The sequence below is a fragment of the Salmo salar genome, chromosome ssa17 (assembly GCF_905237065.1).
Source record: "Salmo salar chromosome ssa17, Ssal_v3.1, whole genome shotgun sequence".
Classification (NCBI taxonomy): Eukaryota; Metazoa; Chordata; class Actinopteri; order Salmoniformes; family Salmonidae; genus Salmo; species Salmo salar.
Window position 1 is genome coordinate 34,383,338 of NC_059458.1, and position 23,049 is coordinate 34,406,386.

General features: G+C 44.9%; 1 protein-coding gene across 2 annotated transcripts in view; it reads left to right on the forward strand.

Moving 5' to 3' along the window:
- LOC106594895 (dachshund homolog 1) overlaps positions 1 to 15,594 on the forward strand; it is an 83,175-nt gene extending 67,581 nt beyond the window's left edge. Inside the window, exons 7-11 of one of the 2 annotated variants that reach the window (XM_045699542.1) lie at positions 8,123 to 8,307; positions 11,308 to 11,458; positions 12,084 to 12,221; positions 12,452 to 12,523; positions 14,971 to 15,594. In XM_045699542.1, the coding sequence (XP_045555498.1) occupies positions 8,123 to 8,307; positions 11,308 to 11,458; positions 12,084 to 12,221; positions 12,452 to 12,523; positions 14,971 to 15,008 (584 nt within the window). In that variant the 3' untranslated portion in view covers positions 15,009 to 15,594. The remainder of the gene's footprint in view (positions 1 to 8,122; positions 8,308 to 11,307; positions 11,459 to 12,083; positions 12,222 to 12,451; positions 12,524 to 14,970) is intronic. The other variant, XM_045699543.1, reaches the window with a different exon arrangement.
- Positions 15,595 to 23,049: the final 7,455 nt, after the last annotated feature.

Here is a 23,049-nt window from a genome sequence, read left to right on the forward strand (position 1 = left end):
AAGAGAGAGGAAGAGAGAGGAGAAGAGATAGGAAGAGAGAGGGAGAGAGAGAGAGGAGAGAGAGGGAGAGAGAGAGAGAGAAGAGAGAGGGAGAAGAGAGGGAGAAGAGAGAGGGAAGAGAGAGAGAGGAGAGAGAGGGAGAAGAGAGAGGGAAGAGAGAGGGAGAAGAGAGAGGGAGAAGAGAGAGGGAAGAGAGAGGGAGAAGAGAGAGAAGAGAGAGGGAGAAGAGAGAGGGAAGAGAGAGAGAGAGAGAGAGAGAGGAAGAGAGAGGGAGAAGAGAGAGGGAAGAGAGAGGGAGAAGAGAGAGAGAGAGAGAGAGAGAGAGAGAGAGAGGGAGAAGAGAGAGGGAAGAGAGAGGGAGAAGAGAGAGGAAGAGAGAGGGAGAAGAGAGAGAGAAGAGAGAGGGAGAAGAGAGAGGGAAGAGAGAGGGAGAAGAGAGAGGAAGAGAGAGGGAGAAGAGAGAGGGAAGAGAGAGGGAGAAGAGATAGGGAAGAGAGAGGGAAGAGAGAGGGAGAAGAGATAGGGAAGAGAGAGGGAAGAGAGAGGGAGAAGAGATAGGGAAGAGAGAGGGAGAAGAGAGAGGGAAGAGAGAGGGAGAAGAGATAGGGAAGAGAGAGGGAGAAGAGAGAGGAAGAGAGAGGGAGAAGAGATAGGAAGAGAGAGGGAGAAGAGAGAGGGAAGAGAGAGGGAGAAGAGAGAGGAAGAGAGAGGGAAGAGAGAGGGAGAAGAGATAGGGAAGAGAGAGGGAAGAGAGAGGGAGAAGAGAGAGGGAAGAGAGAGGGAGAAGAGAGAGGGAGAAGAGAGAGGGAAGAGAGAGGGAGAAGAGAGAGGAAGAGAGAGGGAGAAGAGAGAGGGAAGAGAGAGGGAAGAGAGAGGGAGAAGAGAAAGAGAAGAGAGAGGGAAGAGAGAGGGAGAAGAGAGAGAGAGAGAGAGAGAGAGAGGGAGGAGAGAGGGAGAAGAGAGAGGGAAGAGAGAGGGAGAAGAGAGAGGAAGAGAGAGGGAGAAGAGAGAGGAGAGAGAGGGAGAAGAGAGAGGGAAGAGAGAGGGAGAGAGAGAGGAGGAAGAGAGGGAGAGAGAGAGAGAAGAGAGAGGGAAGAGAGAGGGAAGAGAGAGAGAGGAGAGAGAGGAGAGAGAGAGAGAAGAGAGAGGGAGAAGAGAGAGGGAAGAGAGAGGGAGAAGAGAGAGGAAGAGAGAGGGAGAAGAGAGGAAGGAAGAGAGAGGAGAAGAGAGAGGGAGAGAGAGGGAGAGAGAGAGAGAGAAGAGAGAGGGAGAAGAGAGAGGGAAGAGAGAGGGAGAAGAGAGAGGAAGAGAGAGGGAGAAGAGAGAGGAAGAGAGAGGGAGAAGAGATAGGGAAGAGAGAGGGAAGAGAGAGGGAGAAGAGAGAGGGAGAAGAGAGAGGGAGAAGAGAGAGGGAAGAGAGAGGGAGAAGAGAGAGAGAGAGAGAGAGAGGAAGAGAGAGGGAGAAGAGAGAGGGAAGAGAGAGGGAAGAGAGAGAGAGAAGAGAGAGGGAGAAGAGAGAGGGAGAAGAGAGGGAGAAGAGAGAGGGAAGAGAGAGGGAGAGAGAGAGAGAAGAGAGAGAGAAGAGAGAGGAGAAGAGAGAGGGAAGAGAGAGGGAGAAGAGAGAGGGAGAGAGAGAGAAGAGAGAGGGAGAAGAGAGGGAGAAGAGAGAGGGAGAAGAGAGAGAGAGAGAGAGAGAGAGAGAGAGAGAGAGAGAGAGAGAGAAGAGAGAGAGAAGAGAGAGGGAAGAGAGAGGGAGAAGAGAGAGGGAAGAGAGAGGGAGAAGAGAGAGGGAAGAGAGAGGGAGAAGAGAGAGGGGAGAAGAGAGAGGGAGAAGAGAGAGGAAGAGAGAGGGAGAAGAGATAGGAAGAGAGAGGGAGAAGAGAGAGGGAAGAGAGAGGGAGAAGAGAGAGGAAGAGAGAGGGAGAAGAGAGAGGGAAGAGAGAGGGAGAAGAGATAGGGAAGAGAGAGGGAAGAGAGAGGGAGAAGAGAGAGGGAAGAGAGAGGGAGAAGAGAGAGGGAAGAGAGAGGGAAGAGAGAGGGAGAAGAGAGAGGGAGAAGAGAGAGGGAGAAGAGAGAGGGAGAAGAGAGAGGGAGAAGAGATAGGGAAGAGAGAGGGAGAAGAGAGAGGGAAGAGAGAGGGAAGAGAGAGGGAGAAGAGAGAGGAAGAGAGAGGGAAGAGAGAGGGAGAAGAGATAGGGAAGAGAGAGGGAAGAGAGAGGGAGAAGAGATAGGGAAGAGAGAGGGAAGAGAGAGGGAGAAGAGAGAGGGAAGAGAGAGGGAGAAGAGAGAGGGAGAGAGAGAGAGAGAGAGAGAGAAGAGAGAGGGAGAAGAGAAAGGGAAGAGAGAGGGAGAAGAGAAAGGGAAGAGAGAGGGAAGAGAGAGGGAAGAGAGCGGGAAGAGAGAGGGAGAAGAGAGAGGGAAGAGAGAGGGAGAAGAGAAAGGGAAGAGAGAGGGAAGAGAGAGGGAAGAGAGAGGGAAGAGAGAGGGAGAAGAGAAAGGGAAGAGAGAGGGAGAAGAGAAAGGGAAGAGAGAGGGAAGAGAGAGGGAAGAGAGAGGGAAGAGAGAGGGAGAAGAGAAAGGGAAGAGAGAGGGAAGAGAGAGGGAGAAGAGAGAGGGAAGAGAGAGGGAGAAGAGAAAGGGAAGAGAAAGGGAAGAGAGAGGGAAGAGAGAGGGAGAAGAGAGAGGGAAGAGAGAGGGAGAAGAGAGAGGGAAGAGAGTACAGTCACTACATGATATACTAGGACATTTAAATGAAACCCACTTCACAGGTTTTTGTTTTGCAGGATGACAGAGAAGTGCGTTGCCAGATATGTAATTAAACCAATAAGATTGAACCAGTAAGAGCCGTGTACGGTCATAAAGACAGTGATGATTATATGAAACAGGAAGCATTAGTTTAATAAGACAAGAGGTCCATAATGGTAGAACTGAACTAGTGGGACGACTAAATAGATGACACATGAGAGGACATGTGTTTCATTTAATCAATTGGTTTGTTTTATAGACAAATGAAAAACCATGCCAGTTATTGGTCGGCTTGTTGAGTTGTAATTGTGGTGGTACATCATTTGATTGGTTTCTCCAACAGATTGAATGGTGTTGAATATCCAGTGTACACAGAGAAATAGGTTTTAAAACATCCTGTTGTTTTCTGAATTGTCATTCTGTCACATATGAATCATCAGAGTAAGTTTGGGACTCTTCCAGCTAGATTCTCTCTTTGAACACTTGGTCCAACGTTAAGATGAATCATCAGAGTAAGTTTGGGACTCTTCCAGCTAGATTCTCTCTTTGAACACTTGGTCCAACGTTAAGATGAATCATCAGAGTAAGTTTGGGACTCTTCCAGCTAGATTCTCTCTTTGAACACTTGGTCCAACGTTAAGATGAATCATCAGAGTAAGTTTGGGACTCTTCCAGCTAGATTCTCTCTTTGAACACTTGGTCCAACGTTAAGATGAAACATCAGAAGACGTCTGACAGTTAATCCACTTTATCCACTATAAGCATTTTCCTTTAAACTTGATTCAGACCGCACCTCTCTCCACTTCCGCTGACAGTCAGGAAGCTTCACTAGGTGGAGTTCATCAGCCCGAGGGAAGGAGGGATGGAAGAGCAGAGAATCAGAAAGAGGATGATGGAAAGAAAAAATAGAAAAATGGAAAACAATGACCTTGGTTGAGGAGATCTGCAAATGAGAGGATGAGGGGAGAGGAGAGAGAGGAGGGGGAAGAGGAGGAGGAGGAGAGAGGGAGAGAAGAGAGGGAGGGGAGAGTGGAAGAGGAGGAGAGGAGAGTGGGGAGAGGAGAGAGGGAGAGGAGAGTAGAAGAGGAGGAGAGGAGAGTGGGGAGAGGAGAGAGAGGAGGGAGAAGGGGAGGAGGGGAAGAGAGGGAGTGGGGAGAGGAGAGTGGAGAGAGGGAGAGGAGGGGGTCGGGGGGTTGGGAGAGGAGGATAGGATGGAGGGAGGGAGAGGAGGGTGGAGGGAAAGGAGGGAGAAGAGGGTGGAGGGAGAAGAGGGTGGAGGGAGAGGATGGAGAGGAGAGGGGGAGAGGAGGGAGAGGAGGTAGGGATGGATAAAACAGTAACTCAAAGAGAATCAGTCACATCAAAGGAGGGGAGGAGAGGGAGGGTGGAGAGAGGAGGGGGATCCATACTGTATCCCGATGACGCTGCAGTTCAGAGCAGGAGGAGGGGGGGCCACAGGAGAAGAAGTAGAGTTGGACGCCCTGCGTTTGACGAGCGCTGAGCAACACCTGACACTGACAGACTGCTAATTACATCTAGTACTGATATAGAGGGAGGCTTTTAGGAACGGGAGAGGAAATGAAAAGAGAGAGGGAGGAGGGAGGGAGGGAGACGGAGTGGGAGAGGGAGGGAGGGAGAGGGAGGGAGGGAGAGAGAGGGAGGGAGAGAGAGGGAGAGAGAGAGAGAGAGAGAGAGAGAGAACGGGACATGCTTTTTATCCTTCAATGTGACACTAGCCTGTTTGCCGGGGGGGGGGGGGCTGAAGATGCTTTGGTCAGCTAAGTGGAGTAAAATGTGATGGTGGTGTGTGTGTGTGTGTGTGTGTATCCGTGCCTGTGAGGTAAATCTAATTCAACCCCATCAGACTCAGGTGAAGCTGACACAGCCTGTAGATAGAGCACAGTGAACTCTACTGCCCATAAGCCCATTCATTTTTCTTCAAAATAGTTTTTAGGACATAATGTAATGTAAATGTAATTCAGAGTATTGTAGGGCAGAGCACCCACAGCCTGGCTTGTAAACTAGTCTTCAAGCTCCATCACTAGAAAACAGCACACCGTAAACATGTCTACTTGTGTAGTTTCTAGAACCAGGTTGTTCTGGTTGGGATCAGCTGTTAGTGTTTTATTGGTCTCATTCTACTACAGAACTGTGTCTCTCCTCTCTACACAAACAGCAAACGGGAAAGGACTTTTTTTTCCTCCCAAACTTCTAAAGTTAACATTAGCAATTAGCTGCTTGGAATTAAGTGGAATGCACCTTTATCTAAAAAGCCATATTAATTTGGTCTTCATCGTGAGTCGTAGAAAAAGTCATCATAGCAACAAACAAAGAAGGCCATCCTCTCAAACAGTGAGTTACATGGAGAGGAAATAAGACTCACAGAGCTGTTATTGTGCTGCCAGGGTCTCACTGCTTAACATGTGATGTATTTACTCAATCTGACCTGTAGAGGAGGTAAAACAACACTACTCCATCTGATCTGTAGAGGAGGTAAAACAACACTACTCAATCTGATCTGTAGAGGAGGTAAAACAACACTACTCCATCTGATCTGTAGGAGGTAAAACAACATTACTCCATCTGATCTGTAGAGGAGGTAAAACAACACTACTCCATCTGATCTGTAGAGGAGGTAAAACAACACTACTCCATCTGATCTGTGGAGGTAAAACAACACTACTCAATCTGATCTGTAGAGGAGGTAAAACAACACTACTCAATCTGATCTGTAGAGGAGGTAAAACAACACTACTCAATCTGATCTGTAGAGGAGGTAAAACAACATTACTCCATCTGATCTGTAGAGGAGGTAAAACAACACTACTCAATCTGATCTGTAGAGGAGGTAAAACAACACTACTCAATCTGATCTGTAGAGGTAAAACAACACTACTCAATCTGATCTGTAGAGGAGGTAAAACAACACTACTCAATCTGATCTGTAGAGGTAAAACAACATTACTCAATCTGATCTGTAGAGGTAAAACAACACTACTCAATCTGATCTGTAGAGGAGGTAAAACAACACTACTCAATCTGATCTGTAGAGGTAAAACAACATTACTCAATCTGATCTGTAGAGGAGGTAAAACAACATTACTCAATCTGATCTGTAGAGGAGGTAAAACAACACAACTCAATCTGATCTGTAGAGGAGGTAAAACAACATTACTCAATCTGATCTGTAGAGGAGGTAAAACAACACTACTCAATCTGATCTGTAGAGGTAAAACAACATTACTCAATCTGATCTGTAGAGGAGGTAAAACAACACTACTCAATCTGATCTGTAGAGGTAAAACAACACTACTCAATCTGATCTGTAGAGGAGGTAAAACAACACTACTCAATCTGATCTGTAGAGGTAAAACAACACTACTCAATCTGATCTGTAGAGGAGGTAAAACAACACTACTCAATCTGATCTGTAGAGGTAAAACAACACTACTCAATCTTATCTGTAGAGGAGGTAAAACAACATTACTCAATCTGATCTGTAGAGGTAAAACAACACTACTCAATCTGATCTGTAGAGGAGGTAAAACAACACTACTCAATCTGATCTGTAGAGGAGGTAAAACAACATTACTCAATCTGATCTGTAGAGGAGGTAAAACAACACTACTCAATCTGATCTGTAGAGGTAAAACAACACTACTCAATCTGATCTGTAGAGGTAAAACAACACTACTCAATCTGATCTGTAGAGGTAAAACAACACTACTCCATCTGATCTGTAGAGGTAAAACAACACTACTCAATCTGATCTGTAGAGGAGGTAAAACAACACTACTCAATCTGATCTGTAGAGGTAAAACAACACTACTCAATCTGATCTGTAGAGGAGGTAAAACAACACTACTCCATCTGATCTGTAGAGGAGGTAAAACAACATTACTCCATCTGATCTGTAGAGGAGGTAAAACAACACTACTCAATTTGATCTGTAGAGGTAAAACAACACTACTCAATCTGATCTGTAGAGGAGGTAAAACAACATTACTCAATCTGATCTGTGGAGGTAAAACAACACTACTCCATCTGATCTGTAGAGGAGGTAAAACAACACTACTCAATCTGATCTGTAGAGGTAAAACAACACTACTCAATCTGATCTGTAGCGGTAAAACAACACTACTCCATCTGATCTGTAGAGGAGGTAAAACAACACTACTCAATCTGATCTGTAGAGGAGGTAAAACAACACAACTCAATCTGATCTGTAGAGGAGGTAAAACAACACAACTCAATCTGATCTGTAGAGGTAAAACAACACAACTCAATCTGCCATCGAGACACTGAAACTAATGAAAGAAACAGAGCAGCTGTTGCCTCTATACCAACTGGCAGAGATAGCAGGCGTCTGTCTGTGAGAGTGAGGAGCAAGACAAAGAGGGAGAAAGTGTGTGATTTAAACTTGGCCATGACATAGTTATAAATGTCAGTAGTGCAGGAGAACAGTCATCTGTGTTTAGAACACAGTATTACAGTATACTCAGGGGAAAGTGTGTGTTTCCATCTGTGTTTAGAACACAGTATTACAGTATACTCAGGGGACAGTGTGTGTTTCCATCTGTGTTTAGAACACAGTATTACAGTATACTCAGGGGACAGTGTGTGTTTCCATCTGTGTTTAGAACACAGTATTACAGTATACTCAGGGGACAGTGTGTGTTTCCATCTGTGTTTAGAACACAGTATTACAGTATACTCAGGGGACAGTGTGTGTTTCCATCTGTGTTTAGAACACAGTATTACAGTATACTCAGGGGACAGTGTGTGTTTCCATCTGTGTTTAGAACACAGTATTACAGTATACTCAGGGGACAGTGTGTGTTTCCATCTGTGTTTAGAACACAGTATTACAGTATACTCAGGGGACAGTGTGTGTTTCCATCTGTGTTTAGAACACAGTATTACAGTATACTCAGGGGACAGTGTGTGTTTCTTAACAACGGTGGTGCCACACTGAAAAGGTTGAGTATTCAGGGTGTGGTTTCTTGTGTTTGTCAGTTGTATTTTAGTTGTGGACACAGCCAATCACAATCTTCCTCTATTTTGCATGTTCTGAATAATAAATATCACCATCACTGTCTTTCTTTGTCCCCAGAAGAGACAAACACAACTGTACATGTATTCTGATGACTTCTCTGCTATTTTCTTTGTCTGTCCCCAGAAGAGACAAACACAACTGTACATGTATTCTGATGACTTCTCTGCTATTTTCTTTGTCTGTCCCCAGAAGAGACAAACACAACTGTACATGTATTCTGATGACTTCTCTGCTATTTTCTTTGTCTGTCCCCAGAAGAGACAAATACAACTGTACATGTATTCTGATGACTTCTCTGCTATTTTCTTTGTCTGTCCCCAGATGACTGTGGTTCCCTGAGCACCCAGACAGTCAGAGAACCAATCAGAGAGCCATTTAGAGAGACAGTCAGAGACGGCTATGAGAGGCTGTCGTTCTCGGGGCAGAAGCTTCCTCCAGGGTTCCCCGGACCCTTTATCTTCCCTGAGGGGCTGTCGTCAATAGAGACACTGCTCACTAACATCCAGGTGGGGCTCTACTGAATCATCCCAGAAGGAATAATGGTGACAATGTTTTGCTGAACCACGTTTTGATATTGGATGTGGGTAGGCTGCATCTTCTTTCTCTACTCACAGTTTGTCATTACACATCTGGATGTGTAGCTCCACCTCATCTCATCTCTCTATCTGTGTCTCTGGGCTCCACCTCATCTCATCTCTCTATCTGTGTCTCTGGGCTCCACCTCATCTCATCTCTCTATCTGTGTCTCTGGGCTCCACCTCATCTCATCTCTCTATCTGTGTCTCTGGGCTCCACCTCATCTCATCTCTCTATCTGTGTCTCTGGGCTCCACCTCATCTCATCTCTCTATCTGTGTCTCTGGGCTCCACCTCATCTCATCTCTCTATCTGTGTCTCTGGGCTCCACCTCATCTCATCTCTCTATCTGTGTCTCTGGGCTCCACCTCATCTCATCTCTCTATCTGTGTCTCTGGGCTCCACCTCATCTCATCTCTCTATCTGTGTCTCTGGGCTCCACCTCATCTCATCTCTCTATCTGTGTCTCTGGGCTCCACCTCATCTCATCTCTCTATCTGTGTCTCTGGGCTCCACCTCATCTCATCTCTCTATCTGTGTCTCTGGGCTCCACCTCATCTCATCTCTCTATCTGTGTCTCTGGGCTCTACCTCATCTCATCTCTCTATCTGTGTCTCTGGGCTCCACCTCATCTCATCTCTCTATCTGTGTCTCTGGGCTCCACCTCATCGCATCTCTCTATCTGTGTCTCTGGGCTCCACCTCATCTCATCTCTCTATCTGTGTCTCTTGGGGATCACCCATCATTATTTAAACCTCAAAACACCCAACTCTACCTCCAGCATATTTGTTTTGATTTTTTTTTAATTTTGAATGAAGATTAGAGATGTAGAGACTACACACTACAGTGATGTATGGATTTAGATTAGAGATGTAGAGACTACACACTACAGTGATGTATGGATTTAGATTAGAGATGTAGAAACTACACACTACAGTGATGTATGGATTTAGATTAGAGATGTAGAGACTACACACTACAGTGATGTATGGATTTAGATTAGAGATGTAGAGACTACACACTACAGTGATGTATGGATTTAGATTAGAGATGTAGAGACTACACACTACAGTGATGTATGGATTTAGATTAGAGATGTAGAGACTACACACTACAGTGATGTATGGATTTAGATTAGAGATGTAGAGACTACACACTACAGTGATGTATGGATTTAGATTAGAGATGTAGAGACTACACACTACAGTGATGTATGGATTTAGATTAGAGATGTAGAGACTACACACTACAGTGATGTATGGATTTAGATTAGAGATGTAGAAACTACACACTACAGTGATTTATGGATTTAGATTAGAGATGTAGAGACTACACACTACAGTGATGTATGGATTTAGATTAGAGATGTAGAGACTACACACTACAGTGATGTATGGATTTAGATTAGAGATGTAGAGACTACACACTACAGTGATGTATGGATTTAGATTAGAGATGTAGAGACTACACACTACAGTGATGTATGGATTTAGATTAGAGATGTAGAGACTACACACTACAGTGATGTATGGATTTAGATTAGAGATGTAGAGACTACACACTACAGTGATGTATGGATTTAGATTAGAGATGTAGAGACTACACACTACAGTGATGTATGGATTTAGATTAGAGATGTAGAGACTACACACTACAGTGATGTATGGATTTAGATTAGAGATGTAGAGACTACACACTACAGTGATGTATGGATTTAGATTAGAGATGTAGAGACTACACACTACAGTGATGTATGGATTTAGATTAGAGATGTAGAGACTACACACTACAGTGATGTATGGATTTAGATTAGAGATGTAGAGACTACACACTACAGTGATGTATGGATTTAGATTAGAGATGTAGAGACTACACACTACAGTGATGTATGGATTTAGATTAGAGATGTAGAGACTACACACTACAGTGATGTATGGATTTAGATTAGAGATGTAGAGACTACACACTACAGTGATGTATGGATTTAGATTAGAGATGTAGAGACTACACACTACAGTGATGTATGGATTTAGATTAGAGATGTAGTGACTACACACTACAGTGATGTATGGATTTAGATTAGAGATGTAGAGACTACACACTACAGTGATGTATGGATTTAGATTAGAGATGTAGAGACTACACACTACAGTGATGTATGGATTTAGATTAGAGATGTAGAGACTACACACTACAGTGATGTATGGATTTAGATTAGAGATGTAGAGACTACACACTACAGTGATGTATGGATTTAGATTAGAGATGTAGAGACTACACACTACAGTGATGTATGGATTTAGATTAGAGATGTAGAGACTACACACTACAGTGATGTATGGATTTAGATTAGAGATGTAGAGACTACACACTACAGTGATGTATGGATTTAGATTAGAGATGTAGAAACTACACACTACAGTGATGTATGGATTTAGATTAGAGATGTAGAGACTACACACTACAGTGATGTATGGATTTAGATTAGAGATGTAGAGACTACACACTACAGTGATGTATGGATTTAGATTAGAGATGTAGTGACTACACACTACAGTGATGTATGGATTTAGATTAGAGATGTAGAGACTACACACTACAGTGATGTATGGATTTAGATTAGAGATGTAGAGACTACACACTACAGTGATGTATGGATTTAGATTAGAGATGTAGAGACTACACACTACAGTGATGTATGGATTTAGATTAGAGATGTAGAGACTACACACTACAGTGATGTATGGATTTAGATTAGAGATGTAGAGACTACACACTACAGTGATGTATGGATTTAGATTAGAGATGTAGAGACTACACACTACAGTGATGTATGGATTTAGATTAGAGATGTAGAGACTACACACTACAGTGATGTATGGATTTAGTGTAACAACCTCTTGATGTGTGTCTTACTCTGTGCCCTCCAAGCAGGGCTTGCTGAAGGTTGCCATAGACAACACGCGCGCGCAGGACAAGCAGGTGCAGACGGAGAAGTCAGAGCTGAAGATGGAACTGTTCAGAGAGAGGGAACTCAGAGAGACACTGGAGAGACAGCTCACCATGGAGCAGAAAAACAGAGGTAGGTTAACACTACATTACCCACAACACACTGCACACCATACTACACTACATTACCCACAGTGAACTGTTCAGAGAGAGGGAACTCAGAGAGACACTGGAGAGACAGCTCACCATGGAGCAGAAAAACAGAGGTAGGTTAACACTACATTACCCACAACACACTGCACACCATACTACACTACATTACCCACAGTGAACTGTTCAGAGAGAGGGAACTTAGAGAGACACTGGAGAGACAGCTCACCATGGAGCAGAAAAACAGAGGTAGGTTAACACTACATTACCCACAACACACTGCACACCATACTACACTACATTACCCACAGTGAACTGTTCAGAGAGAGGGAACTTAGAGAGACACTGGAGAGACAGCTCACCATGGAGCAGAAAAACAGAGGTAGGTTAACACTACATTACCCACAACACACTGCACACCATACTACTCATCTGTGTTTCTAGTGAGCCCTGAAAACAAGCACTGCAATTCCTCACAATCCTCAAATGTTCTGTGTATTTCAGTGCCTCAACTGTTCTGTGTATTTCAGTGCCTCAACTGTTCTGTGTATTTCAGTGCCTCAAATGTTCTGTGTATTTCAGTGCCTCAAATGTTCTGTGTATTTCAGTGCTGATCCAGAAGCGTCTGAAGAAAGAGAAGAAGACCAAGAGGAAACTTCAGGAGGCTCTGCAGTTTGAGTGTAAACTGAGAGACCATGCTGAGCAGACACTGCAGCAGACTGTAGCATCAGACAGAGCCCTCTGTGGTAAGCCTTCAGGCTACATTACCTTTTACATTCACTTTTCTTTTACATTTCATTTACATTTGACTCTTTATTCACTCTTAATTTTGACTTAATGGTGCAGTTTTATGTTGTCATTTATGTTCCTTTATGAAAATGAATGTATTACCCTTTTACTTCTCATTTACTAGTAATTAGGTGTGATAATTAATGACTAAACTCCTGCCTCTCCGTCATCATTACCCTCCAATCAGACTCACTGACCCAGGAAGTAGACAACGGTAACCAAGGTAACGTCAGGACTGACGCAGAGGCAGCGATACAAGGTACGGCAGCTTCTGAATGGCTCATCCACCCTTATCCTAGTTGCCTAAATGTCTGGGTGTTTACGTTGAGTTAAACTAACGCCGTCGGTCTATGTAGCAGCAACCACATTGATAAACACTTCTTAATAGTTAAGTGAGTGTTGAGCGTATCATTCTATTCTTATCTGTTATGAAGGTGTTGGAGAGCATTTCAGATGCTCTGGTTGCTCTGTGTATCACAACGACAGTACACCTCATCTACCCCCACAGACCCCATCTACCCCCTCTCTCTCCTGCTGCAGTCCCCCCACAGACCCCATCTACCCCCTCTCTCTCCTGCTGCAGTCCCCCCACAGACCCCATCTACCCCCTCTCTCTCCTGCTGCAGTCCCCCCACAGACCCCATCTACCCCCTCTCTCTCCTGCTGCAGTCCCCCACAGACCCCATCTACCCCCTCTCTCTCCTGCTGCAGTCCCCCCACAGACCCCATCTACCCCCTCTCTCTCCTGCTGCAGTCCCCCCACAGACCCCATCTACCCCCTCTCTCTCCTGCTGCAGAGTCCCCCCACAGACCCCATCTACCCCCTCTACCCCATCTACCCCCTCTCTCTCCTGCTGCAGAGTCCCCCCACAGACCCCATCTACCCCCTCTCTCTCCTGCTGCAGAGTCCCCCCACAGACCCCATCTACCCCCTCTCTCTCCTGCTGCAGTCCCCCCACAGACCCCATCTACCCCCTCTCTCTCCTGCTGCAGTCCCCCACAGACCCCATCTACCCCCTCTCTCTCCTGCTGCAGTCTCCCCACAGACCCCATCTACCCCCTCTCTCTCCTGCTGCAGAGTCCCCCCACAGACCCCATCTACCCCTCTCTCTCCTGCTGCAGAGTCCCCCCACAGACCCCATCTACCCCCTCTCTCTCCTGCTCCAGAGTCCCCCCACAGACCCCATCTACCCCCTCTCTCTCCTGCTGCAGTCTCCCCACAGACCCCATCTACCCCCTCTCTCTCCTGCTGCAGAGTCCCCCCACAGACCCCATCTACCCCCTCTCTCTCCTGCTGCAGAGTCCCCCCACAGACCCCATCTACCCCCTCTCTCTCCTGCTGCAGAGTCCCCCCACAGACCCCATCTACCCCCTCTCTCTCCTGCTGCAGAGTCCCCCCACAGACCCCATCTACCCCCTCTCTCTCCTGCTGCAGTCCCCCACAGACCCCATCTACCCCCTCTCTCTCCTGCAGAGTCCCCCCACAGACCCCCTCTACCCCCTCTCTCTCCTGCTGCAGTCTCCCCACAGACCCCCTCTACCCCCTCTCTCTCCTGCTGCAGTCCCCCGACAGGGACTGGCTCCCTCTTTGTTAGCAGATCAAACATCTAAACCGTTAAAAAGGAAATTTAATTTAATGTCAGTGAAGCAAAAAAAAAGAGCAAGGCCCCGTAATTAATGGCTGTCTTAATTGTCCTCCTGATGTATTTGCATAGACATCATTTGCATAACTTACATGCAGTAATAAATCTTTCCAAAGAGCGTTTTTAACAGACAACAGACAAGAGGCCCTAGAAGACAAAACATACTTGTTGGATTTATATATACAGAACAATACTCTTATGTATTTTAGTTTGCTATCTTTGTTGAGCTTCTTAGTTTACCATATTTGCTTATCATCTTAGTTTACTATCTTTGTTGAGCTTCTTAGTTTACCATATTTGCTTATCATCTTAGTTTACTATCTTTGTTGAGCTTCTTAGTTTACCATATTTGCTTATCATCTCAGTTTACTATCTTTGTTGAGCTTCTTAGTTTACCATATTTGCTTATCATCTTAGTTTACTATCTTTGTTGAGCTTCTTAGTTTACCATATTTGCTTATCATCTCAGTTTACTATCTTTGTTGATCATCTTAGTTTACTATCTTTGTTGATCATCTTAGTTTACTATCTTTGCTGATCATCTCAGTTTACTATCTTTGCTTATCATCTCAGTTTACTATCTTTGCTTATCATCTCAGTTTACTATCTTTGCTTATCATCTCAGTTTACTATCTTTGCTTATCATCTCAGTTTACTATCTTTGCTTATCATCTCAGTTTACTATCTTTGCTTATCATCTCAGTTTACTATCTTTGCTTATCATCTCAGTTTACTATCTTTGCTTATCATCTCAGTTTACTAGCTTTGCTTATCATCTCAGTTTACTATCTTTGCTTATCATCTCAGTTTACTATCTTTGCTTATCATCTCAGTTTACTATCTTTGCTTATCATCTCAGTTTACTATCTTTGCTTATCATCTCAGTTTACTATCTTTGCTTATCATCTTAGTTTACTATCTTTGTTGATCATCTTAGTTTACTATCTTTGTTGATCATCTTAGTTTACTATCTTTGTTGATCATCTTAGTTTACTATCTTTGTTGATCATCTTAGTTTACTATCTTTGTTAACCAGATTTGTTTTTCACCTGTTGTTTCTCAGATGGAAGACTCTTCCTGAAAACTACAGTGATGTATTGAAGACAACATGGAGAGAAGAGAAGATGGATTCGAGCACCATTGGAGAGATTCCAGGGACTTAAAGCAGCAACATCATGGACGTTTCAGTAGTCCACACTGTCATAAAGACTGACAATACACAACAAAGAACAAATCATCAGAGAATTGTGATAACAGTGTTTTGTGCAATACCAATGTATTTCACAGCAAAGTGGAACTGAAGGAGAGATTTTCTACTTTATTTAAACCAGCCCAAATGCTCAGAGAAGGACAAATCCACTTCCAATTTTTGACTTGTATTCCTGTCTCAAGTTTTATAAGATTTCAATGTTTTAAAGCATAATGTCAGGAAGGTTGGTAATCTAGAGGTTAATTTATTACGTTATTTCTGTACATAAATTGATACAATGTTTCATTACAATGTTTGTTTTGTTGTTAATTCTAGTAATGAAAAATGACAGTTAGTCCTTTGTCATTGTTGTATATCAGATGAAAGGTAAAGGATTCCTGACCCATGGTATGCTGTGTACATAAAGTAAAGAGATTGTATTGTGTATTGTAATGCAGTAGATCAGCTAGATGAAAATAATACAAACATTCTCATCTGTCTCAGTCTTATGTCTTCTAATGGTCAATCCATCAGTCCCTCAGTACCCATCAGTCCCTCAGTACCCATCAGTCCCTCAGTACCCATCAGTCCCTCAGTACCCATCAGTCCCTCAATACCCATCAGTCCCTCAATACCCATCAGTCCCTCAGTACCCATCAGTCCCTCAATACCCATCAGTCCCTCAATACCCATCAGTCCCTCAGTACCCATCAGTCCCTCAATACCCATCAGTCCCTCAGTACCCATCAGTCCCTCAGTACCCATCAGTCCCTCAATACCCATCAGTCCCTCAATACCCATCAGTCCCTCAATACCCATCAGTCCCTCAGTACCCATCAGTCCCTCAGTACCCATCAGTCCCTCAGTACCCATCAGTCCCTCAGTACCCATCAGTCCCTCAATACCCATCAGTCCCTCAGTACCCATCAGTCCCTCAGTACCCATCAGTCCCTCAATACCCATCAGTCCCTCAGTACCCATCAGTCCCTCAGTACCCATCAGTCCCTCAGTACCCATCAGTCCCTCAGTACCCATCAGTCCCTCAATACCCATCAGTCCCTCAATACCCATCAGTCCCTCAGTACCCATCAGTCCCTCAATACCCATCAGTCCCTCAATACCCATCAGTCCCTCAATACCCATCAGTCCTTCAATACCCATCAGTCCCTCAATACCCATCAGTCCCTCAGTACCCATCAGTCCCTCAATACCCATCAGTCCCTCAGTACCCATCAGTCCCTCAGTACCCATCAGTCCCTCAATACCCATCAGTCCCTCAGTACCCATCAGTCCCTCAATACCCATCAGTCCCTCAATACCCATCAGTCCCTCAATACCCATCAGTCCCTCAATAGGCATCAGTCCCTCAATACCATCAGTCACTCAATACCATCAGTCCCTCAATACCCATCAGTCCCTCAGTACCCATCAGTCCCTCAGTACCCATCAGTCCCTCAATACCCATCAGTCCCTCAGTACCCATCAGTCCCTCAGTACCCATCAGTCCCTCAATACCCATCAGTCCCTCAGTACCCATCAGTCCCTCAATACCCATCAGTCCCTCAATACCCATCAGTCCCTCAATAGGCATCAGTCCCTCAATACCATCAGTCACTCAATACCATCAGTCCCTCAATACCCATCAGTCCCTCAGTACCTATCAGTCCCTCAATACCCATCTGTCCCTCAATACCCATCAGTCCCTCAGTACCCATCAGTCCTTCAATACCCATCTGTCCCTCAATACCCATCAGTCCTTCAATACCCATTAGTCCCTCAATACCATCAGTCACTCAATACCATCAGTCCCTCAATACCCATCAGTCCCTCAGTACCCATCAGTCCCTCAGTACCCATCAGTCCCTCAATACCCATCAGTCCCTCAATACCCATCAGTCCCTCAATACCCATCAGTCCCTCAATAGGCATCAGTCCCTCAATACCATCAGTCACTCAATACCATCAGTCCCTCAATACCCATCAGTCCCTCAGTACCTATCAGTCCCTCAATACCCATCTGTCCCTCAATACCCATCAGTCCTTCAATACCCATCTGTCCCTCAGTACCCATCAGTCCCTCAGTACCCATCAGTCCCTCAATACCCATCAGTCCCTCAGTACCCATCAGTCCCTCAGTACCCATCAGTCCCTCAATACCCATCAGTCCCTCAATACCCATCAGTCCCTCAGTACCTATCACTGGCAGCATGAATGACAAGTCAAGGACAGGCTACCTATCACTGGCAGCATGAATGACAAGTCAAGGACAGGCTACCTATCACTGGCAGCATGAATGACAAGTCAAGGACAGGTTACCTATCACTGGCAGCATGAATGACAAGTCAAGGACAGGTTACCTATCACTGGCAGCATGAATGACAAGTCAAGGACAGGTTACCTATCACTGGCAGCATGAATGACAAGTCAAGGACAGGTTACCTCCACTGGCAGCATGAATGACAAGTCAAGGACAGGTTACCTCCACTGGCAGCATGAATGACAAGTCAAGGACAAGTTACCTATCACTGGCAGCATGAATCACAAGTCAAGGACAGGTTACCTATCACTGGCAGCATGAACGCAACACTCAGATGAAAGCAGTATCATTATTGTTCTCTTTAATGCCACAGAGCTTTATTCTGCATGGAGGGGGATTGGTGTGGAGATCATGCCATTGATTTGTGCCCAGTTTCTAAAAACGAGCACATAGACGATATCAACAGAGTGAGAGAGAAAAAGAAAGAGAGAGAACAAGAGAGAGCGATGTCACTGCTAAGCAAGTATGTTGACACAGCATTATCACACCCTAGTAGTGAAACATGTTGACTCAGCATTATCACACCCTAGTCGTGAAACATGTTGACAAAGCATTATCACACCCTAGTCGTGAAACATGTTGACGCAGCATTATCACACCCTAGTCGTGAAACATGTTGACGCAGCATTATCACACCCTAGTCGTGAAACATGTTGACGCAGCATTATCACACCCTAGTAGTGAAACATGTTGACAAAGCATTATCACACCCTAGTCGTGAAACATGTTGACGCAGCATTATCACACCCTAGTCGTGAAACATGTTGACGCAGCATTATCACACCCTAGTCGTGAAACATGTTGACGCAGCATTATCACACCCTAGTAGTGAAACATGTTGACAAAGCATTATCACACCCTAGTAGTGAAACATGGTGACACAGCATTATCACGCCCTAGTCGTGAAACATGTTGACGCAGCATTATCACACCCTAGTAGTGAAACATGTTGACAAAGCATTATCACACCCTAGTAGTGAAACATGTTGACACAGCATTATCACACCCTAGTAGTGAAACATGTTGACGCAGCATTATCACACCCTAGTAGTGAAACATGTTGACAAAGCATTATCACACCCTAGTTGTGAACCATGTTGACACAACATTATCACACCCTAGTAGTGAAACATGGTGACCGCATTATCACACCCCAGCAGTGAAACATGTTGACACAGCATTATCCTACCCTAGTAGTGAAACATGTTGCCACAGCATTATCACACCCTAGTAGTGAAACATGTTGCCACAGCATTACTCTACCCTAGTAGTGAAACATGTTGACACAGCATTATCAAATCAAATTTATTTATATAGCCCTTCTTACATCAGCTGATATCTCAAAGTGCTGTACAGAAACCCAGCCTAAAACTCCAAACAGCAAGCAATGCAGGTGTAGAAGCACCCTAGTAGTGAATTATGTTGACACAGCATTATCACACCCTAGCAGTGAAACATGTTGATACAGCATTATCACACCCTAGTAGTGAAACATGGTGACCGCATTATCACACCCTAGCAGTGAAACATGTTGATACAGCATTATCACACCCTAGTAGTGAAACATGTTGACACAGCATTATCACATCAAATTTATTTATATAGCCCTTCTTACATCAGCTGATATCTCAAAGTGCTGTACAGAAACACAGGCTAAAAACCCAAACAGCAAGCAATGCAGGTGTAGAAGCACCCTAGCAGTGAAACATGTTGATACAGCATTATCACACCCTAGTAGTGAAACATGTTGACACAGCATTATCACACCCTAGCAGTGAAACATGTTGACACAGCATTATCACACCCTAGCAGTGAAACATGTTGACACAGCATTATCACACCCTAGCAGTGAAACATGTTGATACAGCATTATCACACCCTAGTAGTGAAACATGGTGACCGCATTATCACACCCTAGCAGTGAAACATGTTGATACAGCATTATCACACCCTAGTAGTGAAACATGTTGACACAGCATTATCACACCCTGGTAGTGAAACATGTTGACACAGCATTATCACATCAAATTTATTTATATAGCCCTTCTTACATCAGCTGATATCTCAAAGTGCTGTACAGAAACCCAGCCTAAAAACCCAAACAGCAAGCAATGCAGGTGTAGAAGCACCCTAGCAGTGAAACATGTTGATACAGCATTATCACACCCTAGTAGTGAAACATGTTGACACAGCATTATCACACCCTAGCAGTGAAACATGTTGACACAGCATTATCACACCCTAGCAGTGAAACATGTTGACACAGCATTATCACACCCTAGTAGTGAAACATGTTGATACAGCATTATCACACCCTAGTAGTGAAACATGTTGACACCGCATTATCACACCCTAGTAGTGAAACATGTTGACACAGCATTATCACACCCTAGCAGTGAAACATGTTGACACAGCATTATCACACCCAAGTAGTGAAACATGTTGACACAGCATTATCACACCCTAGCAGTGAAACATGTTGACACAGCATTATCACACCCTAGCAGTGAAACATGTTGACACAGCGTTATCCTACCCTAGTAGTGAAACATGTTGATACAGCATTATCACACCCTAGTAGTGAAACATGTTGACACAGCATTATCACACCCTAGTAGTGAAACATGTTGACACAGCATTATCACACCCTAGCAGTGAAACATGTTGACACAGCATTATCACACCCAAGTAGTGAAACATGTTGACACAGCATTATCACACCCTAGCAGTGAAACATGTTGACACAGCATTATCACACCCTAGCAGTGAAACATGTTGACACAGCATTATCACATCCCTCATCCTTTCCTTCTGGCAGGTTTCCTTTCTGGAGTAACAACACTGGCCAATGTAACAGACCAGGTCATATGAAGGAATTACATTATTCAAACGTCTATTGTGGAAATAAATTATCTAAGCTATAGCATTTTCCACATTCAGAATGAGGTGAAAGTGTCAATCAAGCCAGGATAAAGAGAATGTTGAATAGGATAAAGAGAATGTTGAATAGGATAAAGAGAATGTTGAATAGGAGAAAGAGAATGTTGAATAGGAGAAAGAGAATGAGAGGAGTGTTATTATGTTGGACTTGGGCTCAGTGAAATCCAACCCTTTCATAAAGGATTTCTATTGAATATATCATTGTACTGTACTGCAGCCCATCCTATTCACTCAATGACACAGACGGCTTGGTAATAAACTGTCCACTTTCATACTGCCATTTCTCAATTCAAGTTTCTCAGCGCAAAGCTCAGAATATATCTATTAAATATACGTTATCCACACAGACAGCTCTCATTAAATTCAGTTCATTTAAATTCAATATATCTTTATTGTCCCCGAAGGAGCATAGAAACAGCAAAACAACCCCAGGAACAAACACAAGTATCAGACTTCAGTCAGACTTCCTGCTCCTGTTCAGCCAATCATCAATCAGCACCAGTACTTTATAGTTGTTTACCCTGTAGCTACCGTCATTACCTCTTTAACAAGGCCCAGGTGCAGGGGCCGCAGTGTGTGTGTTTAGGAGAAAGAAGCTGACGTCTCTGTCCAGGCAGGCCCTCCTAACAGCTGGATACACACACACACACACACACATACACACACACACACACACACACTGCCTGCCTGCCTGCCTGGTCACATTGTGCTGTAGAAGTGTAATGGAGGGAGCGAGAGAGATGGGGGATAGAGGGAGGGAGAGACAGGAATGAGAGAGAGGCAGACAGACCGAGACAATAGCCACATTTATACCTGGTTCTAACATACACCCTTTGTCCTGATCTTGTCCTCATTCTGATTGTGCCCACTTTTTAGACAGGTGTAGACGATTAAAAGACACATTGTGAACTGATTTTGATAAGATTTCACAAGTCTACACTGGCAAGATCAGGATAAGATCAGGACAAGATCAGGACAAAGGACACATGTAAGCAGCAGTCATAAACGGGGCTAGAGAGAGGCAGGAAAGAGGAGAAAAGAGAGGAGACAGATAGGGTAGAGAGAGGAGACAGACAAACAGACAGGGTAGAGAGAGGAGACAGACAAACAGACAGGGTAGAGAGAGGAGTCCGACAAACAGACAGGGTAGAGAGAGGAGACAGACAGACAGATAGGGTAGAGAGAGGAGACAGACAAACAGACAGGGTAGAGAGAGGAGACAGACAAACAGACAGGGTAGAGAGAGGAGACAGACAAACAGACAGGGTAGAGAGAGGAGTCCGACAAACAGACAGGGTAGAGAGAGGAGACAGACAGACAGACAGGGTAGAGAGAGGAGACAGACAGGGTAGAGAGAGGAGACAGACAAACAGACAGGGTAGAGAGAGGAGAGAGACAGACAGACAGGGTAGAGAGAGGAGAGAGACAAACAGACAGGGTAGAGACAGGAGACAGACAAACAGACAGGGTAGAGCGAGGAGACAGACAAACAGACAGGGTAGAGAGAGGAGACAGACAAACAGACAGGGTAGAGAGAGGAGACAGACAAACAGACAGGGTAGAGAGAGGAGACAGACAAACAGACAGGGTAGAGAGAGGAGACAGACAAACAGACAGGGTAGAGAGAGGAGACAGACAAACAGACAGGGTAGAGAGAGGAGTCCGACAAACAGACAGGGTAGAGAGAGGAGACAGACAAACAGACAGGGTAGAGAGAGGAGTCCGACAAACAGACAGGGTAGAGAGAGGAGACAGACAGACAGACAGGGTAGAGAGAGGAGACAGACAGGGTAGAGAGAGGAGACAGACAAACAGACAGGGTAGAGAGAGGAGAGAGACAGACAGACAGGGTAGAGAGAGGAGACAGACAAACAGACAGGGTAGAGAGAGGAGACAGACAAACAGACAGGGTAGAGCGAGGAGACAGACAGACAGACAGGGTAGAGAGAGGAGACAGACAGACAGACAGACAGACAGACAGACAGACAGACAGACAGACAGACAGACAGACAGACAGACAGACAGACAGACAGACAGACAGACAGGGTAGAGAGAGGAGACAGACAGACAGACAGACAGACAGACAGACAGACAGACAGACAGACAGACAGACAGACAGACAGACAGACAGACAGACAGACAGGGTAGAGAGAGGAGACAGACAAACAGACAGGGTAGAGAGAGGAGACAGACAGACAGGGTAGAGAGAGGAGACAGACAGGAGAGAGAGGAGACAGACAGGGTAGAGAGAGGAGACAGACAGGAGAGAGAGGAGACAGACAGGATAGAGAGAGGAGACAGACAGGATAGAGAGAGGAGACAGACAGGATAGAGAGAGGAGACAGACAGGAGAGAGAGGAGACAGACAGGATAGAGAGAGGAGACAGACAGGATAGAGAGAGGAGACAGACAGGATAGAGAGAGGAGACAGACAGGAGAGAGAGGAGACAGACAGGATAGAGAGAGGAGACAGACAGGATAGAGAGAGGAGACAGACAGGAGAGAGAGGAGACAGACAGGATAGAGAGAGGAGACAGACAGGAGAGAGAGGAGACAGACAGGATAGAGAGAGGAGACAGACAGGAGAGAGAGAGGAGAGGCAGAGCGCCCGTCAGCCCAGCAGCCATCTGCTCATCTCCTGTTAATGAACAAAGCAAACAGCAGGAGTCAAGGCCAGCTCAGCTCTGCTCCAAATC